General features: G+C 40.5%; 2 protein-coding genes across 9 annotated transcripts in view; both read right to left on the bottom strand.

The window, feature by feature from the left end:
- LOC145486379 (whey acidic protein-like) overlaps window positions 1-6,602 on the bottom strand; it is a 39,333-nt gene extending 32,731 nt beyond the window's left edge. For 5 of the 8 annotated variants that reach the window (XR_014049271.1, XM_081465023.1, XM_081465027.1 and 2 more), the window contains exon 1: window positions 477-4,212. The gene's annotated coding sequence lies outside the window, so the exon portion shown is untranslated. Of the gene's footprint in view, window positions 1-476; window positions 4,213-4,259; window positions 4,309-6,524 lie in introns of those variants that run through there. The other 3 variants (XM_081465025.1, XM_081465024.1, XM_081465026.1) reach the window with 3 other exon arrangements.
- A 3,184-nt stretch (window positions 6,603-9,786) lies between these two features.
- LOC145486377 (uncharacterized) lies at window positions 9,787-13,099 on the bottom strand. Its single transcript, XM_081465021.1, has one exon. The coding sequence runs from the start codon at window positions 12,940-12,942 to the stop codon at window positions 12,259-12,261; it is 684 nt and encodes a 227-aa protein (XP_081321147.1). The 5' UTR covers window positions 12,943-13,099; the 3' UTR covers window positions 9,787-12,258.
- Between the last annotated feature and the right edge of the window lie 5,045 nt (window positions 13,100-18,144).

The following is an 18,144-nucleotide window of genomic DNA, read 5'->3' as shown; positions in this document are numbered from 1 at the left end:
CACTTAAATTCAACTGTCTGGATTCGCAAAAACATTCTGTCCTAGAGCTAGCTTTCCACAAGGCTTATCGTAGCTCAAATAACAGCAAATAATTCTCCTGTATTCCTTTTGAGGCCAGGAAGACAAAATTCATCGTCTTTTCCTTGAATCATGAATTGTACAATTTAATTAAGAGTGCTTTTAGCATGAAATTGGAGTCTAAATCAACACGAACGTACAGATATCAAAACCTAGGCGGAGAGCTAATTGTCCTAAATGGACTGAACAAGAGCTTCCTACATCGAGATTCGATTGAACTTCAAACAAACTAGGCCATAGTTAGCAGTAAGCGAACACTCAACATGTTGCCGTTACGTCAATTATCGCCCGGAAGCCGCGCAAATAAATTTCTTCCGCGCTAGCGAATCACAGACAGTTCTGATAGTTAGCTCAGCCGAGAACGCCTAAAATTGATAAAACAAGGAAATTCTACTCATGATCAGCGCTTGAACTCATGTTCTTCACCCTGCTCGTGGTCATGTTTTGCTCGCAAATAGCAATGTTCCGGATGTACTTCAATTTTGTCGAGAGCGGAACGGCCATATCCAGGTTTCAACAGATTTTTTCTAAGTCTTTAGTTACATCAAAGTTCTCACCAAATAACGCAAACAGCAGATATAAATGTCTAGTCCATTGCACGTCTAAGCCCTAAATTGATGTGGCTAAAGATTTTTGCTGTCTAGAGCAAGCACAACATTATCGCCACAGGGCAAACGGCCTACTGTTACGGGACTACATGTGACCCGTTCAGTTTACACATCTCAGGCCCGCCTCACGTACGATAATGGACGACGCTTGCCAGCAAATCGTTGGACGTGCGCCTTCATTGGACTTAATGATGTCTCGGGCAGACTTCCTTTAGACAGCAAATACAGAACGCTGATCGGTTGGCTCCTTCTCAGAGTCACCGCGCGAACTGAAATTCAGACGAGTGTAGTCTAGGCTAGACAACGATTGAAAAGGGGAGGAGGCGGGGGGGGGGGTAGCGATGATAATGAAAAAAAGTAGATAAAGAAATGAAACATGCAGCAAGAAGTCTTCTACATTTTATGCTAGGTAAGATTTACAAGCGGCTGCCATAAGGAAAGCAAAAAGACAAATAAATAAATAATAATAATAATAATAAAAAAAATAAATGAAAAGCGCTTGATTTCATTAACACTGTTTTCATAAATCCAGACATATATAAAAATAGTAGAATGTATTTTGTAATATTTTAAGAGTTATTTTCTTTTGTTTTGTTTTTGATTACCTCTCCCATACAATCGATGACACAAACCGCAAATACTTTTGCTACCTTTCTGTGCCATTTTAAACAAGTCATCCCAATTCTAATGTTTTCTCAATTTTATTCATTTCTGTAAACTACATTTTGCTTCCTTTTTTGAGGACTTTATTACAATTGCTACTGTTGATAGTTTTGTGCCGTAAATAATTATCATGTAAAGTTTTGGTGAAGAGTTTTAATGAGCCCAATAAAATGTTTATTATTATTATCATTATTGTCATTAAAATCATCATCATCATCATCATCATCATCATCATCATTATTATTATTATTTTGTTTTTAATTATTATTACAATTTTATAAAAGAGTCACACAATCAACCGAGGGCAGGAGCCATAATCGGGGATGGAGACCGTAAGCGCGCCATTTCTAGTATTGGGGTTGTCCCCATGATATGGGACAATAATTCTATTTTTAGAACAAATTGCGCCATCACCTGCGGCACACGCGCGTACATGCTGCGAGGATTTTTGCGAGTGTCGCGCGGGGGAAATGGCGTCCGAAATTCCCGAAATGTTTCATGTTTTTGGCCCACAACTCAACGCGCTTACGTCTGTTGGAATTTTGCTTAAGTATTTTCGTCGCAAGCTGCTCCAGTTTGAGTGAAGTGAGACAGCCTCGAATTTAGGTATGTTCCGCTGTAATCTCATATTTATCGCTGACCAAGTTGTGCTCCGACGGATGCTCCTTTTTTCATGAGCTGTACATTACTCCACTTTAAATTTCACATACGTTGAAGATTAACAGCTTTTCCATTACACGGCAAAAAAACTAGCTGGATATATTTAGGTATAGCAGAGCTTCAGGACTTCATAGTTTCCTGGCTCCTTTTGCCACACGCTTGCGAGGAATTTGTCAGTCTATCGCGACCGAAAAGTAAAACAAAATAATTGCTAGTTTGAGTTTCGCTTGAATTGTAAGCGACGCTTGATGTTTCATCAAGGCCCAATAACTTTACGTCCGTAGATACTGCTCAGTTTTATTCGTGTAAAAATCTAGTAAATTTTCTGTTGTCGATGAATGAGAGCGCCCGCCGATGCGTGTTTTGTACAGTCGGTAAACATGACAAATTGTACTTCCGCCGCACTTTCGTGTGAAAGCGTACATCGAACTCAAACAATAACTCCATAGTTTTTAAATATGTTTAAGATTGATAAATGTTTGCGAACATATTAAAAGCTAAGCTGAAAATATGTGAATAAAGCAGAAATAATCAGCAAAGTTACGATGACGTTTTCTTTAATCAACTTGGAATAACGATTTCGATTTTGTTGATCGAGCTATCAAAACTCCTTGTCTATTTTCATTTTCGCAGTGTAAAACTTCACTATGCTTATGTTGAAGAAACACACATGATGTTAGTAGCCTTTTTTGCGTTCGTGAAATTTGTTACAGCATCTCAGCACAAAAGATAACGAAAGAAATCTTTGTCAAGATTTGTTGACAATCGAAAACACCGACTCGGACTTGAAAATGCACGAGCTGCATTATGCAAATGAGCTAACTGTACGCGTCAGACTTTCCTTTCAAAAACCTTTGCAGACTCACCAAACAAGCAGAAACAATAAGAAACCGTCAAAACAGGTTTTGGTTATGATGAAGCATAGCCTGAGAAACTCACAAATTAACTCGATACCAGAGTAGAGAGTTTTCTTGCTATATTCTTAAGTCAACAAACGCAAAAACATACGCGTAAGCTTACAACTAGCGTGAGCAGATCTTATTATTCATTCCCAGCGCGAGATTGAAGTCTTGTTTTCGACCCTGAAAAACCCACCTTTTCCGTTAGCTCAGAGCATAAAACTACATATAAGCGACCTGGTTCGTATTCCCTGCCTTATTCCCTGCCATCGCTGTGAAAAATACGCAAGAGAATCTCTCAACTCTCACCATTTGATCACGCAACGTGACAACATACACGCGAGAGCCCCCGACATGTGCGTGAATCCGCGCGGATATATGACGTCAGGATGGCGCAATTTGTTCTAAAAATAGAAAAATTGTCCCATATCATAGGTGCGCGCGAATCCCGAGACTTACGGTCTCCGTCCCCGATTATGACTCCTGCCGAGGGCTAATAACTAAGTTTTCCATGGAAACAAATCACGTGACAAGCAAGCTTGAACAGTGAAGCAAAAGAAAAGTTCTCATCCAAATAAAACGAAGCAAACTAATCTTGAGCAGTAACAAGACAATTATTTTGCCAAATAGCAGAAAACTAACTTAACAGAATGCTATTTAATAATTGCAGACTGCTAAGTAGGTTTTTTAACCCTACAATAGGATGCATGTCAGATGTGTCGTTAGGCCAGTTCGAAGTTAAGGTATCAGTAAGGGGAAAATTTGCAATTTTGCATAATTTTACTTTTTTGAGCGGTTGGATAAATCTTAAAGTAATCTCTTAGATAAAAAAAACTCCACGAAAAAATCTTATATCTACCGCTAGTTATTGCGCGAGAAAGATTGTTTGCATATTAATTACTTAATTGAGAGTTGACAAGTTCTGTCAAATGAATTAATTATCGAGGCAAGAAGTCACATGACATCAAGATCATGCTGAGTTGACACGCGATTCGCGCGCCATAATCAGTGCCGGATGTCTTCGAAGAAGACAGAGCGATCTTGCCCGTTTTCATCGGCTAAAGGAAGGCCAAAGAAGGCGAAAAACACTTTCAACAAAGAGTGGGCCGCTAAATTAGCGGAAAGCGGCAAAGGGTTCGTTTTACAATCAAGAAAAATTGCTGGATGAACGCGACAACGATCGCGATCACGAAGCCAGCGAGCAAGCCGAAATGAGCGCAAGCCGCGCTAAAATACTGTTGCAAGAAACTGTCGAAGCAGAGAGGAGATTGACGAAGAGAAGTGGACGAAATTGAAAGGCAGATCGATTGTACAAAATTAGAATCAGCAGTGCAACATTTTTTTTTCTTACCCAGCTATTGTCATTTCTTCCAGTATCTTTGCCTTTGCATCAACATTAGTCGATGTAGTCCCGTTTACGGCGTCCTCTCCAGCGTTTCCCTTTGTGCGCTTGCATTTTCTCAGGAACCTTCTACGGGCCTTCGGCATGTTAACAGTGACATGGTCATAATTTTGAAGATTAGTCAACCGATACGTAAAATTTCGAACGCTAATATAGTAAATCAAAAGATAATTTCACGTTTACTAACTTTGGAATTCTGACTTCACACATGAAAAAGCGGTTTATTCACTGGTGAATAATTTACCGCGCGCCGTCGCGGAAATTTGTACCTGTTCCATGTTAACTGTCACAGTCCTATTGTTATACAGAAAGTTGATTCCTCTGCGGTGTCTCCCTTGGTGTGATAATCTCATAACACTTGGATGCCGCCGAATTTTATTTTTTCTCTGTTTCTCGAAAGTAAAAAATAGGCGAGTTGTACGTGCATCCTGGACCAAATTGGCTGAAATTCGGAGAGAATGTTGTCAGAACAAACGTCGACAAAACCGTGTCTGCGAATTCTGATTACTCTTTTCATTAAAAAGTTATGCCTTTTTTTCGCGGGCAGTCCTATTTTTTTCCTTTTTCTAACTTTATCCTCTTGTAAAATAATAACAAACGCATGTGCCAAAAATCTGAGACACGGTTTTTGAGGTCAATGTGTGAAGAAACGGATGCCATGTTAATCGTTTTCTCCGACCTAAATTTAGCGGGCGTATACCTTGATTTATGGGTTCGTGAAGCTTTGTAAATATATTCACATTTTCGAAACACGGTAAATTTTTACCGTTTTAAACAGGTCAGGTCATAATCTGTAGTTATTAAGCTTCCAGTAAATATACGGTTTATATGGGTTTTTGTTAAAGCCACGAACGCTAGAGCGGACCGCGCGCGGATGGTCAAATGGGTTATACTGATACCTTAATGTCGATTCATGAAGTGAGTTCTGTAGTTCTGAATTCTTTCCATGGAATCTTCATCAGGCTGTGCAAAATGAGGACTTCCAGAGCCATGGAATTATAATAAACAACGAAATCGGCCGGCGTGATCATATAAACACCAGGGTCAACCGATTCGATCCGAACAACCACGATAGCGACATTCAGACGCGATCCGCAACCAGAGCAGGGAAGGCCGTAATCTTTTTAGCCTGTACAGCGTTAATCAGTTACATAACTTCATTTGACCAGCTGGCGGAGTCTAGTCATCTAGTATATTTTCCCTGCAGATCTTAACATCACACGCTGAGCCAAGGTTACAGCTATTTAAAACAGACTTGTCTCGTCGCGTCCTTCGATGACCTTTCAATGTACATGTAAGTCAGACATCCACAATCGTAAATAAGAACGTTTAACATTTCGCGAATTAAAGACGAAAAAAAAAAACTGTTTTGTGTGTCCTATTAACTGAAGCTAACAAAGGCGATTCACCTCATTCAAGAATCGACAGCCAGAACTTGTCACGGCACTTTAAATATCCTTTACCAACATGTCAACTATTACTAGTCGTATTTATACACGTAGTAAGTGAGTATATTTGGTTTTTGTATTTGTAACCCCTCCCTTTTCTTTGTACTAGTTCAACACAAACTATGTTCACTTTTTATGTTTCTTTACTTTGTCCGGCCGTGAATAAGCAAACGGTCAACTCGAAAACTCAACTACTTTGGCTGCTGCACACACAGTTAAAACTCATCTATTTCCCAGCTATATAATCTACATTTGTATTTTACAGTTTCTGTAATCAAAATAGTGTGAATAAAGATTTAATTTGATTTTAATGGAGGCGGCCAAGAGGAAGCGAATGGGAAGGCCGAGAGACTGATGAAACGGCTAAAGAAAACAGCTGCCACGGTGGTAATGTCAGGCTAGAACTAGAGGCCAGAATTTTGTTGACTTGTCGCCGACAGCTCGGAGCAACAGGACAACTATTTAAAGAATGACGGGAAAATCTCCCTCGGGGTTGGTGAATGGACGAAAACTGATTTTCACCATACCTCGGGTACAGTGCGATCAAGCACCCCCTCCGAAGATCAGACAAAAGAGAACACAGCCACGTGCAGTCGCGCAAAAAACACAGACCTAAACATTGGCGATAAAATATTGATAAAACGGCGAAAGCAAAACAAGATGTCTACACCATTCAATCCCGAACCACTCGAAGTCAAAGACAAGAAAGGAAGCCTTTTTCACAGTTTCAAATACAAAACACACCGAAACCACCAGAAATACATACCTGTGCAATCCGTGCCAATAAATCAGGTCTGAGCTAAGAAGTCAACGAAGGCTTGAATGCAACTGACTGAACTCAGCTAACTCAAAACCAGTTTATGTGTGACGTGCTAAGAGTCTGGTTCACACTGATGTACCCTATATACTAAAAGCATATGCCTTGCAAGATACAGTAGGTTTTATCCATTTACAAGTTCCTGTAAGTGATAAAGAGATAAGCCGCCTACTATTTATTTATTTATGCTCTGTAACTTTAGGGTTAAATTACATAAGTGTGGTTTCTGTGTTTGACACAACCTTGCGACTAAGACATTCCGTGCTCTGGATGAGATTTCTTCTGCTCTGTTCTTCTGCTCTCAACCGTTCCACTTCCGTTCGTGTATGGGCGAGTTCCGCCTTCATCATGCCGCATGTGTCCTGCTTTGTCATGTGCAACTTTAACTAGCGACCTAGGTTCAGTTATTTTTAGCTTCATTGAATGCCTATTTGTGTTTATGTGTTTGAAAAACTACACAAATTTCGTTAAGTTTACTCAGAACAGACGAACAAATCCAAAATTGGCTTCATTCCAGACCACGCTGTTCAGCGCGTGCTTCGCAAACTGCAACGGCTAACAGCAGATAAGCATATACTGTTTTGGAAAAATTTCAAAGTTAAGCCTCATAACCAGCCTATTATCCCCCCCCCCCCCCCCGGCGGGGTACTCGCTTATATGGGTTATATAGGTATGTGCGGCCTGAAAGGGTTGGGTTTTTAGCCGTTTTGGTCATAAATGGGGTATCGATTTTGGCCATTTTGGTCTCAAGTAGGGTATGGTTTCTGCACTCTAGTCTTGAATTGGGTACGTCTTTTACAAGAAGCTACTTTTTTCTTCATTATCGATAGAACCATCAACAAAAGCCCTTCAGGATGCCTTCAACTTCGGTCTCGACTAGGTAACTAATTATAAGACAGGTCTGAAACAAGGCATTGATTTAAGGGTCAAGTCTCAGATAGGGTATTGAATTTTTGGTCAGGTCATAAATAGGGTAGAGAAAATCGCAGATTTTGTTCTTCAATGGTCTGAGGGTCTTGGGAAACGGACCGCACACTCCCACCCAATTTTTTTTGGGAGAACGCCCCCCAGGCTTAACCCTCACATCATGCTCCTTTGACAATGAACTCACTTACAGCGATAGTTTCCGGAACTGTGCAAGCAGCAAAAAGATCCAAGATCTGACAAACGTTTTGATCGGATGTGTACGAGACGAACCCACGCCAAGTATAATGTTTCCAATTGTTGTTTTGTAACCCATTACAGGGCAACGGATATTGTTGGCAGTATCGCAAACGGAAAGCGTTTTGTATCCTATCTGAAATGCGTCGAGTGAAAAACTAGAAAAATTTGTCGAAAACCCGTATTTTTTTTAATTTAATCGTCCCTGGTGGTAGCCTACAGTGCAGGCGTTTCCCGTGTATTTACGAGTTATCAGTATTAGCTCGCGATCGAGTAGATTCGCCGCCATGTTGTCTTGTGGACGACAGCTGCTCAAACGATCGAGCGGTTGAGAGCAAAGGTTCCCTCTCTTCTGGCCGGGAGCAGAAAGAGAAGGAAATCTCTATCTCACCGGGAAGTGACACAGATTACTGCACAAATTGCTTTGTATACATGCCAACGCACGTACATGCCAACACATTTTTTAAAGTGCACTTAACCCTCAAATATTTCGCTAAAGTGAAACTACTTGTTCTTTACAGCATTTCGGCGCAACATTTTTGCATTTGGTTCAACCCACGATCTTCTATGTCCTTGGATTGTTACTCGACCGCGTTCAGAGAGTCTGAGGCGGCGAGGATGATGACCAAACACGACAGCGTTTCAGTCACTGCTCAGTATTTCCTCGAGAAGACGGAACGCAAACTCATTGTTAGTAATATCTCTTGGGCAGGACACATGGAGTCAGTAAGTTTCGATTGCGAATGCTCCGAAATAAACTTCAATCGAGCACATTCCCAACCGGCGTAAACTTGCTGTATTCTAGAGAGACTATGTTACCTTGTTTATTTTATTTTATTAGATTATTATTTACACCGCACAGGAAATATATTTACAAATATAAAATCTATAAGGCAAGGAAGCAAAGAGAAGTCAATAAGGCTTATGTAAAGAGATATTTCCAAGACAAAAATAACCGGAGGTGAAAATAACTAACCGGAAGTGTTACTCACATAACCGCGTCTGTGCACAAAGCAGTTAATTGCGTGGCGTGTGATTGCACGGTGAAAAATTGGAAATGGGCAAGGATGTGCGAGGAATAGAAAGAGGGAAATGCGCTTGTGGTAAATGCTAGGATTTCATGAGGTCAGATGGAGCAACTTACTCAGATTAAGCAATTGTTTGAGGAAATTGAACTTGTCAGTGGGGACGGTGAGGCTATTAGAAAGTTTTCAGATAAATACATTGTACCCGAAAAGCTTGTGGCAGAGTATGCTGAGTACCTTGCCCAGATAAAAATGCGCAAGGAGAAGAAGAAAGAGGAGACTGAAAGGGAGCGAATGGAACGCCTAAATCGGGAGTACAATGACATTGACTGGGTTGGACTGTACAACTCCGATAAGCTGTCGTCCTTGAGGGTGGAAGAACTATCCTTGTACTTTTCCCATCACAAGATCACCTTCAAAGGGAAAAAAGCTGAAAAGGTCCCAATGATCAAAGCGCACATTGGCAGCTTGCTGTACGATTCAATGGAATGTCAACAACCTCGGCAGCCCCCGCTAAGAAATGTGCAGCAACAAGTGACCTCACCACTTTCCGAGGTTGAAACTGACTCGCAAAGTGATGAGGTAGATTGAGTTGTCGGTTCAAGCCCGAGTAGCTTAATTAAGTAACGAATCGTCACCGGAGACTGATTTTATCCCAGAACCACGCGCGGAAACATTACCGCCGTCAAAATATGGACGAAAGAGGGCGCTGGTCGGGAGAGAGACAATTATGTTAGTTGGGACAAGATAGTTTTTTGATATAATATTTCGACACCTGTAAATAATTTAGATTAATCTTGACTGGTAGCTTTGCTTGTATATACAAGTTTTAGGTTGCTATACATTTCGCGTGTTTGTTAACAAATAAGAGTCAACTAAGCGACACGGGGTAATTTTTTCCTTGCCAAAAAAACTGTGACTCCCCCCCGGTTGCGAATAAAACAGGTTTGACCCTCCCCAATTTGTAAAAAAATTACCAATGACCCTCCCCTCCGAAGCCCCGGCCCACCCCCCCCCCCCTCAATAAAAAAACGTACCTTCTCTTCCATACTATAAACGCCTGGCCAAAAGGACTCGTAAATACTAGTCTCAAGAAGCCGCAAGTTGATCTTGCGTAGGAACTTGCCTGCGTTGGGTGGCCAAATGGACTCGCAAGTTTCCTTGCAAGTACACGCAAATCACAGAAAGAACCCATTTCAAGGCAGACGTGTCCTCTATTTCATTGGTTCATAATAGGTTAATGGACGTCACTCAGCTTGAGTTGACTTAGGTTCAGGGGGACCAAGCGACGAGAAACGTGCGTCGAGTTGCGTGAAAATTCTCGACCAAAGTGAACGCAAGTCATCACAAGTCAACGCACGCGTACGCCTGGGCAAACGGAGTTGCAAGTAGACCCAGGGTTTCAACTTGCGTCTACTTGCGATTCCATTTGGCCAGGGCTTAAGGGTCTATAAACGGTTCCACGTGGATTTTAATTTGAGGTGGCGTTACAATGAATGTTATGACATATAGCGATTGGAGACGGGAATGGCAAAAATTTATATGGAACTACTTCCTAATCATGAAACGAGTTTAAACGGCCATTCCTGCTTTTGTAATATGTGCTGCGCTTGTTTCTAAAATATTTTAACCTTTCATCAAAGGTCTTCATAACGATCGTGAAGAAATAAGAGGATATTGTACTGCTGAGAAAATTACAGTATCCGAGCTAATGTTAGCATAAATTAATGGCAGTCATTCAAGGGAAGTTTAATTTTTAAAGTCTAAAGTGCTCAGTTCTTTTCTGGTTAGATAATAATGAGTTCGTGCTTGAATTTGATCTAACGCAAATGCATCACTGGCCGGCTATACAAGGTGATTTTCGATACATTTCAAGTGTCTTCCACTAAGTAAACAGCCATTAATTGCGCAAGCAATAAGCAAGATTGTTTCCAAAACCTTTCAACCTTTTACGAAAGGGATCACGAAACATGGTGCATTTTATAGAGGCAAGATAGCCACTCACCAACCACTACATCCGTGTACCTATCAATTTAATAGAAAATAACAGCTGACGTTCTCAACATCTTTAAAAATGGCGAAATGTTCTGTTCTGAAAGGAACCTTGGACTGATGGCAGCAGTGATGGCTCTTTCTGGGCAAACTTGATGATGAAAGCGGGACGGCAATGGATATTAAATAACTTAAGCAATGACGACGGCGACCCCGCCGAGGATAACGTCTGGGAAAAAATGAATTTATATTTTACCTTCGAATTTCGCAATTGTCTAGATCCGTTCAGTGCGGCTATTTGCCTCAGAACTTGCTCGAGCTAAATATGTAACGCCAACGATCAATTCCAACTGAAGTTGAAATACCAAAACAATAGCCGCCGTTGTTAACATAGTCACTTCACGTTGTTGTTGTGCAGAGGACGACAAAGAAATTTACAAAGGACTATAACCCACGTGCACAGCCGCTGCCGTCATGGGTTTCTATTATTTCTTTCTTTAAAACGCGCGTCGAAGTAGACAAATAGATGACACAAAAGTAGACATTTGAAGGGTCACTAAAAATCCAAGAATCAAGAAAAGGTCAAAATCGCCGATATATCGTGAGGATGGTACCAAAAATAGCTATGGAAATCTTTGAAAGAAATGTTTCAAGTACTACCTGTAGCCGAAGTTTTACTTGTAATCCATAGGAAAATGCTTACATGATATTTCTTCAAGTTATGATAAGACACAAAAAGGATTTTGTGTTTCAGTGAATGTTCTTCAAAGTAAGAAAAAAAACAAAACAAAACAAAACAAAAAAAAAAAACAAAAAACAAAAAACAAAAAACAAACAAAAAAAAAAACAAGCTTTAGGTGACCGTGACGCTCTCCCCTCCTCGCGAGGGCCTTTTGTCATCTAAAGACGTGTTACTATCATTTTCATTTTCGAGTTATCTGTGTGCCTTTCTTGTTGCCATCTTATATTATTTGGACAGGAAAAAACAAAGAAAAAGTTAAACTTGGCCCATATAGTCGTCTGTATACGTTTCACAATTGTGTCTTAATATATTGTACAAATTATGATGCTGTTTGTTACCTGATCTGAACTAATGATCAGAAACCTGTCGTGACAAACGACCCGGAAATTATTTCACAATCATGTGTACAACAGCAATACGTAAATTGCGAAGATTTCATTGTCTCAGTCGATCGAGGAAACAATATAGAAACTACAAAATCCCAAAATTTTTACCAGGTGATTTGAAACTGAGAAAGTTTTATAATAACGGAAAAAACCCTTCTAAGTTAAGAGCATACTCAAGAAAATTGATCTTAACATTCAGATCGTATTCTGGAAAAATCTTCCAGAAATAGCTAGAAATCCAAGTTTCTGTAAGAAAACAGTCATTCCGATGTATCTTTACAGAATTCAAAATCACTTTTTTCTGGGAACTACTGATTGCTACTTGTCTTACCGATAAAATAATCATGGTTGTCAGTGTTATTACTTATCTATACAGCTCACAGTTCATCTCGTCCAGCTGCCAGTTCATCTCGTTCAGCTGCCAGTTGAGGATATTCTTGTATAAATCCCTCCAGAGCCTTGGCCCGGTAGAAGTCGAAGATATGTTCCTTGTCTTTCTCCGCCATGTTACGATCTTCATAGCGAACAACGGTTTGGGATCCATAAGTAATGAAAAGAAACTGCTTCCGGTGTCGTTCCTCGATTTTGCTTGGCGCCAATTTGAAATCCAAGTAAAAGAAAACATAAGCTAAATCGATTGTGGAATCTTCACGTTTATAAGAGACAGTCTTGCCATAAAGAACTTTTCCCGGGCCACCTTTCTGGAATTTAAATTCTCGGACTACAGCTTGATTGGCATCGCCGCTGTACTGCCCGTCCATGATTGTCCCTTTTATTTCATATGGAATCTGGTAACGTGATGAGATTCTGTTCACAACAGCTTCAAAGTCTGTCTCTTTGATCTTTGTGAGGATCTGGCAATAGATTTTCTCGCTGTATGTTTCGAAAGTTAGTCCGCTCACGAGCTCTTCGGCAGCCGTAATACTGGTTTGTTCGACGTACCTCGAAGAGAACGAATCTATCAACATTTTCCCGACAATGACAGCATCTTTCCACGAGCCAGCGGATTGTTTCACTGAGAAGCCTAAGACGAGTGCAAGCATCAAAATCCTGGCAGACATCTTGCAGTGGAAAAAGCAGCTGCGACGATTCAATTCGAGGAAACGTTCTATGCGGCTCTTTGAACGGATATGCGTGTCTTGCTCCTATTGGTTAATCTTGGTTAGGTGTTGGGGGAAGTCCCCAGTCTGTATGTTACCATGGGTGCCTACCATTTGTCAGAGTAAACCGGTTGGGATGACCGTTGTATAAGCTATGGTAAGGGTTTTTATTATTATTTCTTATTCGTAAATAATTTTAATGTTTTTTTGTTGTGTCCCCAATTAGTTGTGAAAACTAAATACATTGACACATTAATAAAAGCTTTTACTTTTACTTTACTTCCAAAACCAGCAAACCAACCGAACGAGATGACACTTACCATTTGCAATTCGATTTCTCGTAATTGTTTTCGGCTGATTAGAGACTGAAAACTGGAAAATTTAACAAATGGTAAGGACATTTCCGCCGTTCCGTTCCGAGCGGGGAAAGAAGACTACCTCTAGAGGTAGTCTACAATTTTCGATCGGATTTTCCGTAAAATTACTGTTCCATTTGAGTTACAACCGAAATTTCCGGACTTTTTGCTAAATGGTAAGCACTCAATATATCCTAGGCTTCAAGCAAAATAATTTGGCAGCAAAATATTGGTGTATAGAATTGAAAGGGCGAGAAAATTTGATGATCTTTCCTACATTTGGCGGAAAAAGTGACGGATATATCAAAAAGCCACTGATTCGGGGAAACGGAGTTTTCGTAGAAACACGGACGGATTTCCGGCTTTTGTAACAAAAGTCGGAAATCTGTCCGTGTTGCAGGCAAGGTTTTCGTGGATTCTTCTGTTTTCAAATGACCTGGAGACTGTAGAAGCTAGAAATAAGACGTAAGCGATTAATTTTCCTTACAGCTACATAGCTACCTATCAGAAAACTCTCTTCTCTCGCCTTATCAATCGGGGTTTCGCGCAAATCATTCAACTCAGTTGGCCGTTACCTTCCTTACAGATAAAATTCGTGGTCATATGGACAAAGGGCTATTGACGGGGGCAGTGTTTATTGACCTGAAAAAGGCTTTCGATACTGTTCCTCATGACGGTCTTTTAAACAAGTTGTACAGATATGGAATTCAAGACCAGCCTCTCTCGTGGTTTGAGAGCTATCTCACTAACAGGACTCAGAGAGTGTCCATTGAAAATCACCTTTCTTCTGCCGCCAACATCAGTAGCGGAGTACCTCAAGGTTCCGTGTTAGGGCCTCTCTTGTTTATTCTTTACATAAACGATCTTCCTTTGGCCGTTGGTCTGTCTAGTGTTATGTTATATGCCGACGACACCGTTATTTTTACTGCTGCTTCAAACATTGACCAACTACAGCTGAACTTAAGCCTTGATCTCAATAACGTCTCTAACTGGTTAACAGCAAACGGTCTTTTCCTCAACCTAAAGAAAACTGAGTATGTTTTATTTGGAACTCGGCAAAGGCTAGTCAGATCTGAATCTCATAGTCCGCTTTGCATGGAAGGAAAGGAAGTCAACCAAGTAAAGTCGTTCAAGTACCTAGGAGTCTTGCTAGACGAGTGTTTATCTTTCAACGATCACATAAGCTATTTAAGGTCAAAAGTTGCTAGCAGACTTGGCCTCCTGTCACGATTACGAGGTTGTTTAACCACGGAAGCAGCAAATAAGATCTATTTGTCCACGGTGCTACCGATATTAAGCTATTGTGATACGTGCTTTTGCCCTCTGGGAAGCACTAACAGAAAGACTCTTGAACGCCTGCAACGACGAGCTGCGAAAATCGTATACGGTTTTAAACCTGACATAGCCACGGAAACAATACTCGAGAACCTACGCTGGCCCTCTCTTACAAAAACCATGGAAAAGCACTGTGCACTGTTCGTTAACAAGTGCTTGGTCGGAGAAGTTCCTCTATACTTTAAAGACTATTTCCTGTTACGCTGCCAGAGCGACAACCAACATGTTTTTAACAGATGCACTAGATCGTCAATCACTGACATTATACTTCCTAAATTTCATTTAGATGTCGCTAAAAAGTCTTTTTATTATCATGGTGCATGCACATTTAATAGCCTTCCAACGAACATAAAGATTTTACCACCTAAGGAACGTTTCAAGGCTATCTCCGATTTTTTTTTCTTAGGTTATTTTTTAGAACATTTTCAATTCTATATCCAATTTTTATGAGAACGCTATTACCTTTTTAAGCTTTTAAAGTTTTTAAACATTTCAGCGTATCTTTTAAAGTAGTTAGTTTTTTTATAGATATATATTATTTATACATGCTCTTTTTATTTTACGTTATACAGGGCCCCCGTTGATACCAGTCCTGCGACTGAAGGGGTCACCCTGTTTAAATATTGATTATTATTATTACAGTGCAGAACGACGGGGCAGCGACCAAGCCGTCTAAATAACCATTACAGATTTTTTTAATTTTATATACTTGAAACATAACTAAATATAGGTGTAAAAATCGGCCTTGCGCCCGGCCAGTTATTTACATCTCAATCACAAAAGTGCCTATATTTTATGCTTCTTTCTTTAAAAGTTTTTGACGCATGTAAAAGAGGAAACCGATGCAAAGTGGCGCTGCACACAGGCGGCCCAAGCTCACAATGCGAAAAGTTATCTTTTTTTTATACTTTTATCGTCTGTTATCGTTCTGTGGGTTTCCACTACTAAAAGAAAGACTTTTTCTGCTAAAGCCTTTTTTTTAGTAGTGGAAACCCACCATGACAACGATAACTCGCCGGAATCGCGTTAGATCGGCCTGTGGAGCTGGCAAACAACAAAGAATACAACACATAACAGGGTAAGTAGATTTTATTCACAAAATATAAGAATAATTGACTTTTTAAGCAAAGCCGTTGGTTCTCATACAAACCTTTATAAATTCAAACCGTTGGAACACAACACCTGTATATGCTGCATGGCGAGAGTCACGTTTGGCGTAGTCAAATTCGGTCGTTACGTAATAGTATATGCCGTATGTGTCAAGTCTCGCTAAACGTTAGCATAAAAGTTAAAAAAAAAAAAAATAACTCCTCGCATTGTGAGCTTGGGCTGCCTGTGCCCGGGAGAATTGTTCACGTTAGCTAACCTTAGGATTTGTGCATTCCTCGTTATTGCACAGTTTACACTCAAAATACTACGGGAATTTAGAGAAATTCGTTATCTTAATTATGAGTTTTGAAAAACTCTTTCGAATCTTTCCTTTCTTTATAACATTTGGAAATGTTAAGAGACCATATAGTCTCTTGGAAATGTGTAATAGGTTTAAGAAGTAGACAGGCCCGATTCAGTTCCGATTAGTCTTCCTCTATCTTATAAGTCGGTGACAAATGATAGCAGTCAGTGCGTAGTCAGCATATGTTCGCCTACAAATGTTTCAGATGATTAATAGACGCCTCGAAAATGTAGTCTCCTTCCCTCCATGGTGATTTTATAAGCGTTTCGAAAGCATCTCGATTTTGACTAACACAGAATAAGCCGACTATCACTCACAGCTAAATAAATGCAGTTGTTTTGAGTGGCACATACCATAGTGCGGGACACCTGCCCAAGGGGGGAGACGGGAGGGGGTAGGGGGGAGGGGGGACTCCCATATAACAAGGACGGAGGTGCTCGTGGGAAATTTTGAAAAGAACCTCTGAGAAGTACCAAGATGCTGTCATGTGGGCGTGGCTTGAATTTCTTTCACCCTAAGAGGTACCAATTCTAAAACAACACATTTTTATAACTTAAATAGTGATGAAGACGATTGCTTCTAACATCTTGATTGTTTTAAAGTTGATTGTCAAATATCTCCAGTCATCAGTTTCTTTTGGCGCAATACTCGTGCTAAAGGGCACCGCGAAAGCTCTCGCTCTGGACCTTTTGAGGCTGAACACCCCAAGAGGTGCCAAAAACCGCTGTTTTTAACCCCTAAAAGGTACGACGAGCACCCCCGTCCTTTTATATGGGAGTCCCCCGGGAATACCTGCGAAGCTTTTAAGTCTCCCGAAGCTGAGCTGTCCGGAAAATTGCTAAAATTGCACTCAGTTTCTTTCTTTTCGGACAGAGTTCAATATAAAGATCGATAAAGAGCAACGGGCCCTAACTTGTTGCTTTAAAAACAAAAACATCCTTTTTTTCTCCTAAAAGAGCCACCTAACGACCTGTCCAAGTTCGGTGTAGCTCTTACGTGATTAAGATTCTCCTGACTCTTGCATAATTGGAAGGATCAAGGATTAGAATAAATATATTGAAACAAATAGGAAGAATTATGTAGGAACTTGCGGCTGAATGATTACAAGGGGCAGAAATCTGTAATACCCGGTAGCAGGACTCTGTAGGTTACTTTTTCAATTCATTTTCCATTCTCGTTGCTAGAGACTGCAATGCTTTTGGTCAGCACGAAAACTCTCGGGATCGTCGTGATTCCTGGTGCTGACCAAAAGGATTGTGGTCTTTTGCGAGAAGGATGGGTCCCGACCTGTAAAGCAAGCGTCGCTTTAAGGGTTTTCGTAGCTTTCAAATTAATTGGATTTATTTTCAAATAACGTAGAATTACCTTGATCAAGTGTTTTCACTCGCTCGCCGACTGAGTATCAGATCAGTTTCTCAACGAACTAATCATTAATCCATTGTGTATTAAACCTTTCACAGTTAACTGCAAATCTGTCCTAAAGCGTAATTAATAATCCAAACCTTTGTCATCAGCCGGTGATTACTCAAAGTCAAGCTCTGAAAACTCGCCTCTAGTTTGAATGTCGAACCAAAATCCGCCATATATAGTCGATTGAGGAAAAGGGCTGTCATCGGATTCTTTTCCCTCGTATGGGTTTTGATTAAGTGTAAAGGAAAGAACAAGCTTGACGACGAACGATTGAATAATTAAATAAAGAAACGAATGAGTGAGCGCGGTGTGTAATCTTTGTTATTAAAGGGCGATGTTTACTCGAGGACGGGGAAGGGGGTGATTGAATAAAACATAACAACCCTGTTTTAGTCAAAACCGATTGCAACAACAAATAAAACTCAGTTAATCCCAGTGTTATCCTCTGTTCGATATCCGAGTCAAGTGGTTTTATACGGGCGCGAGTCTGTTGGGTGCGGTGCTTATTCGAGGACGACGTTTAATAACATTTTTGCCGCTATCTGTGGCGCTTAATTAACTGAGGGCGGCGCCTTATCTGGAGCGCCGCTTTTTCGAGTAAACACGATA

The sequence above is a fragment of the Orbicella franksi genome, chromosome 5 (genome assembly GCF_964199315.1).
Source record: "Orbicella franksi chromosome 5, jaOrbFran1.1, whole genome shotgun sequence".
Lineage (NCBI taxonomy): Eukaryota > Metazoa > Cnidaria > Anthozoa > Scleractinia > Merulinidae > Orbicella > Orbicella franksi.
Note: the sequence above shows the minus strand (reverse complement) of the source record. Positions and strands in the feature narration are given on the sequence as shown.

What these genes read in the sequence shown, in the direction of transcription:
- LOC145486377 (XM_081465021.1), bottom strand. Translation starts at nt 12,942, where the DNA reads ATGTCTGCCAGGATTTTGATGCTTGCACTCGTCTTAGGCTTCTCAGTG.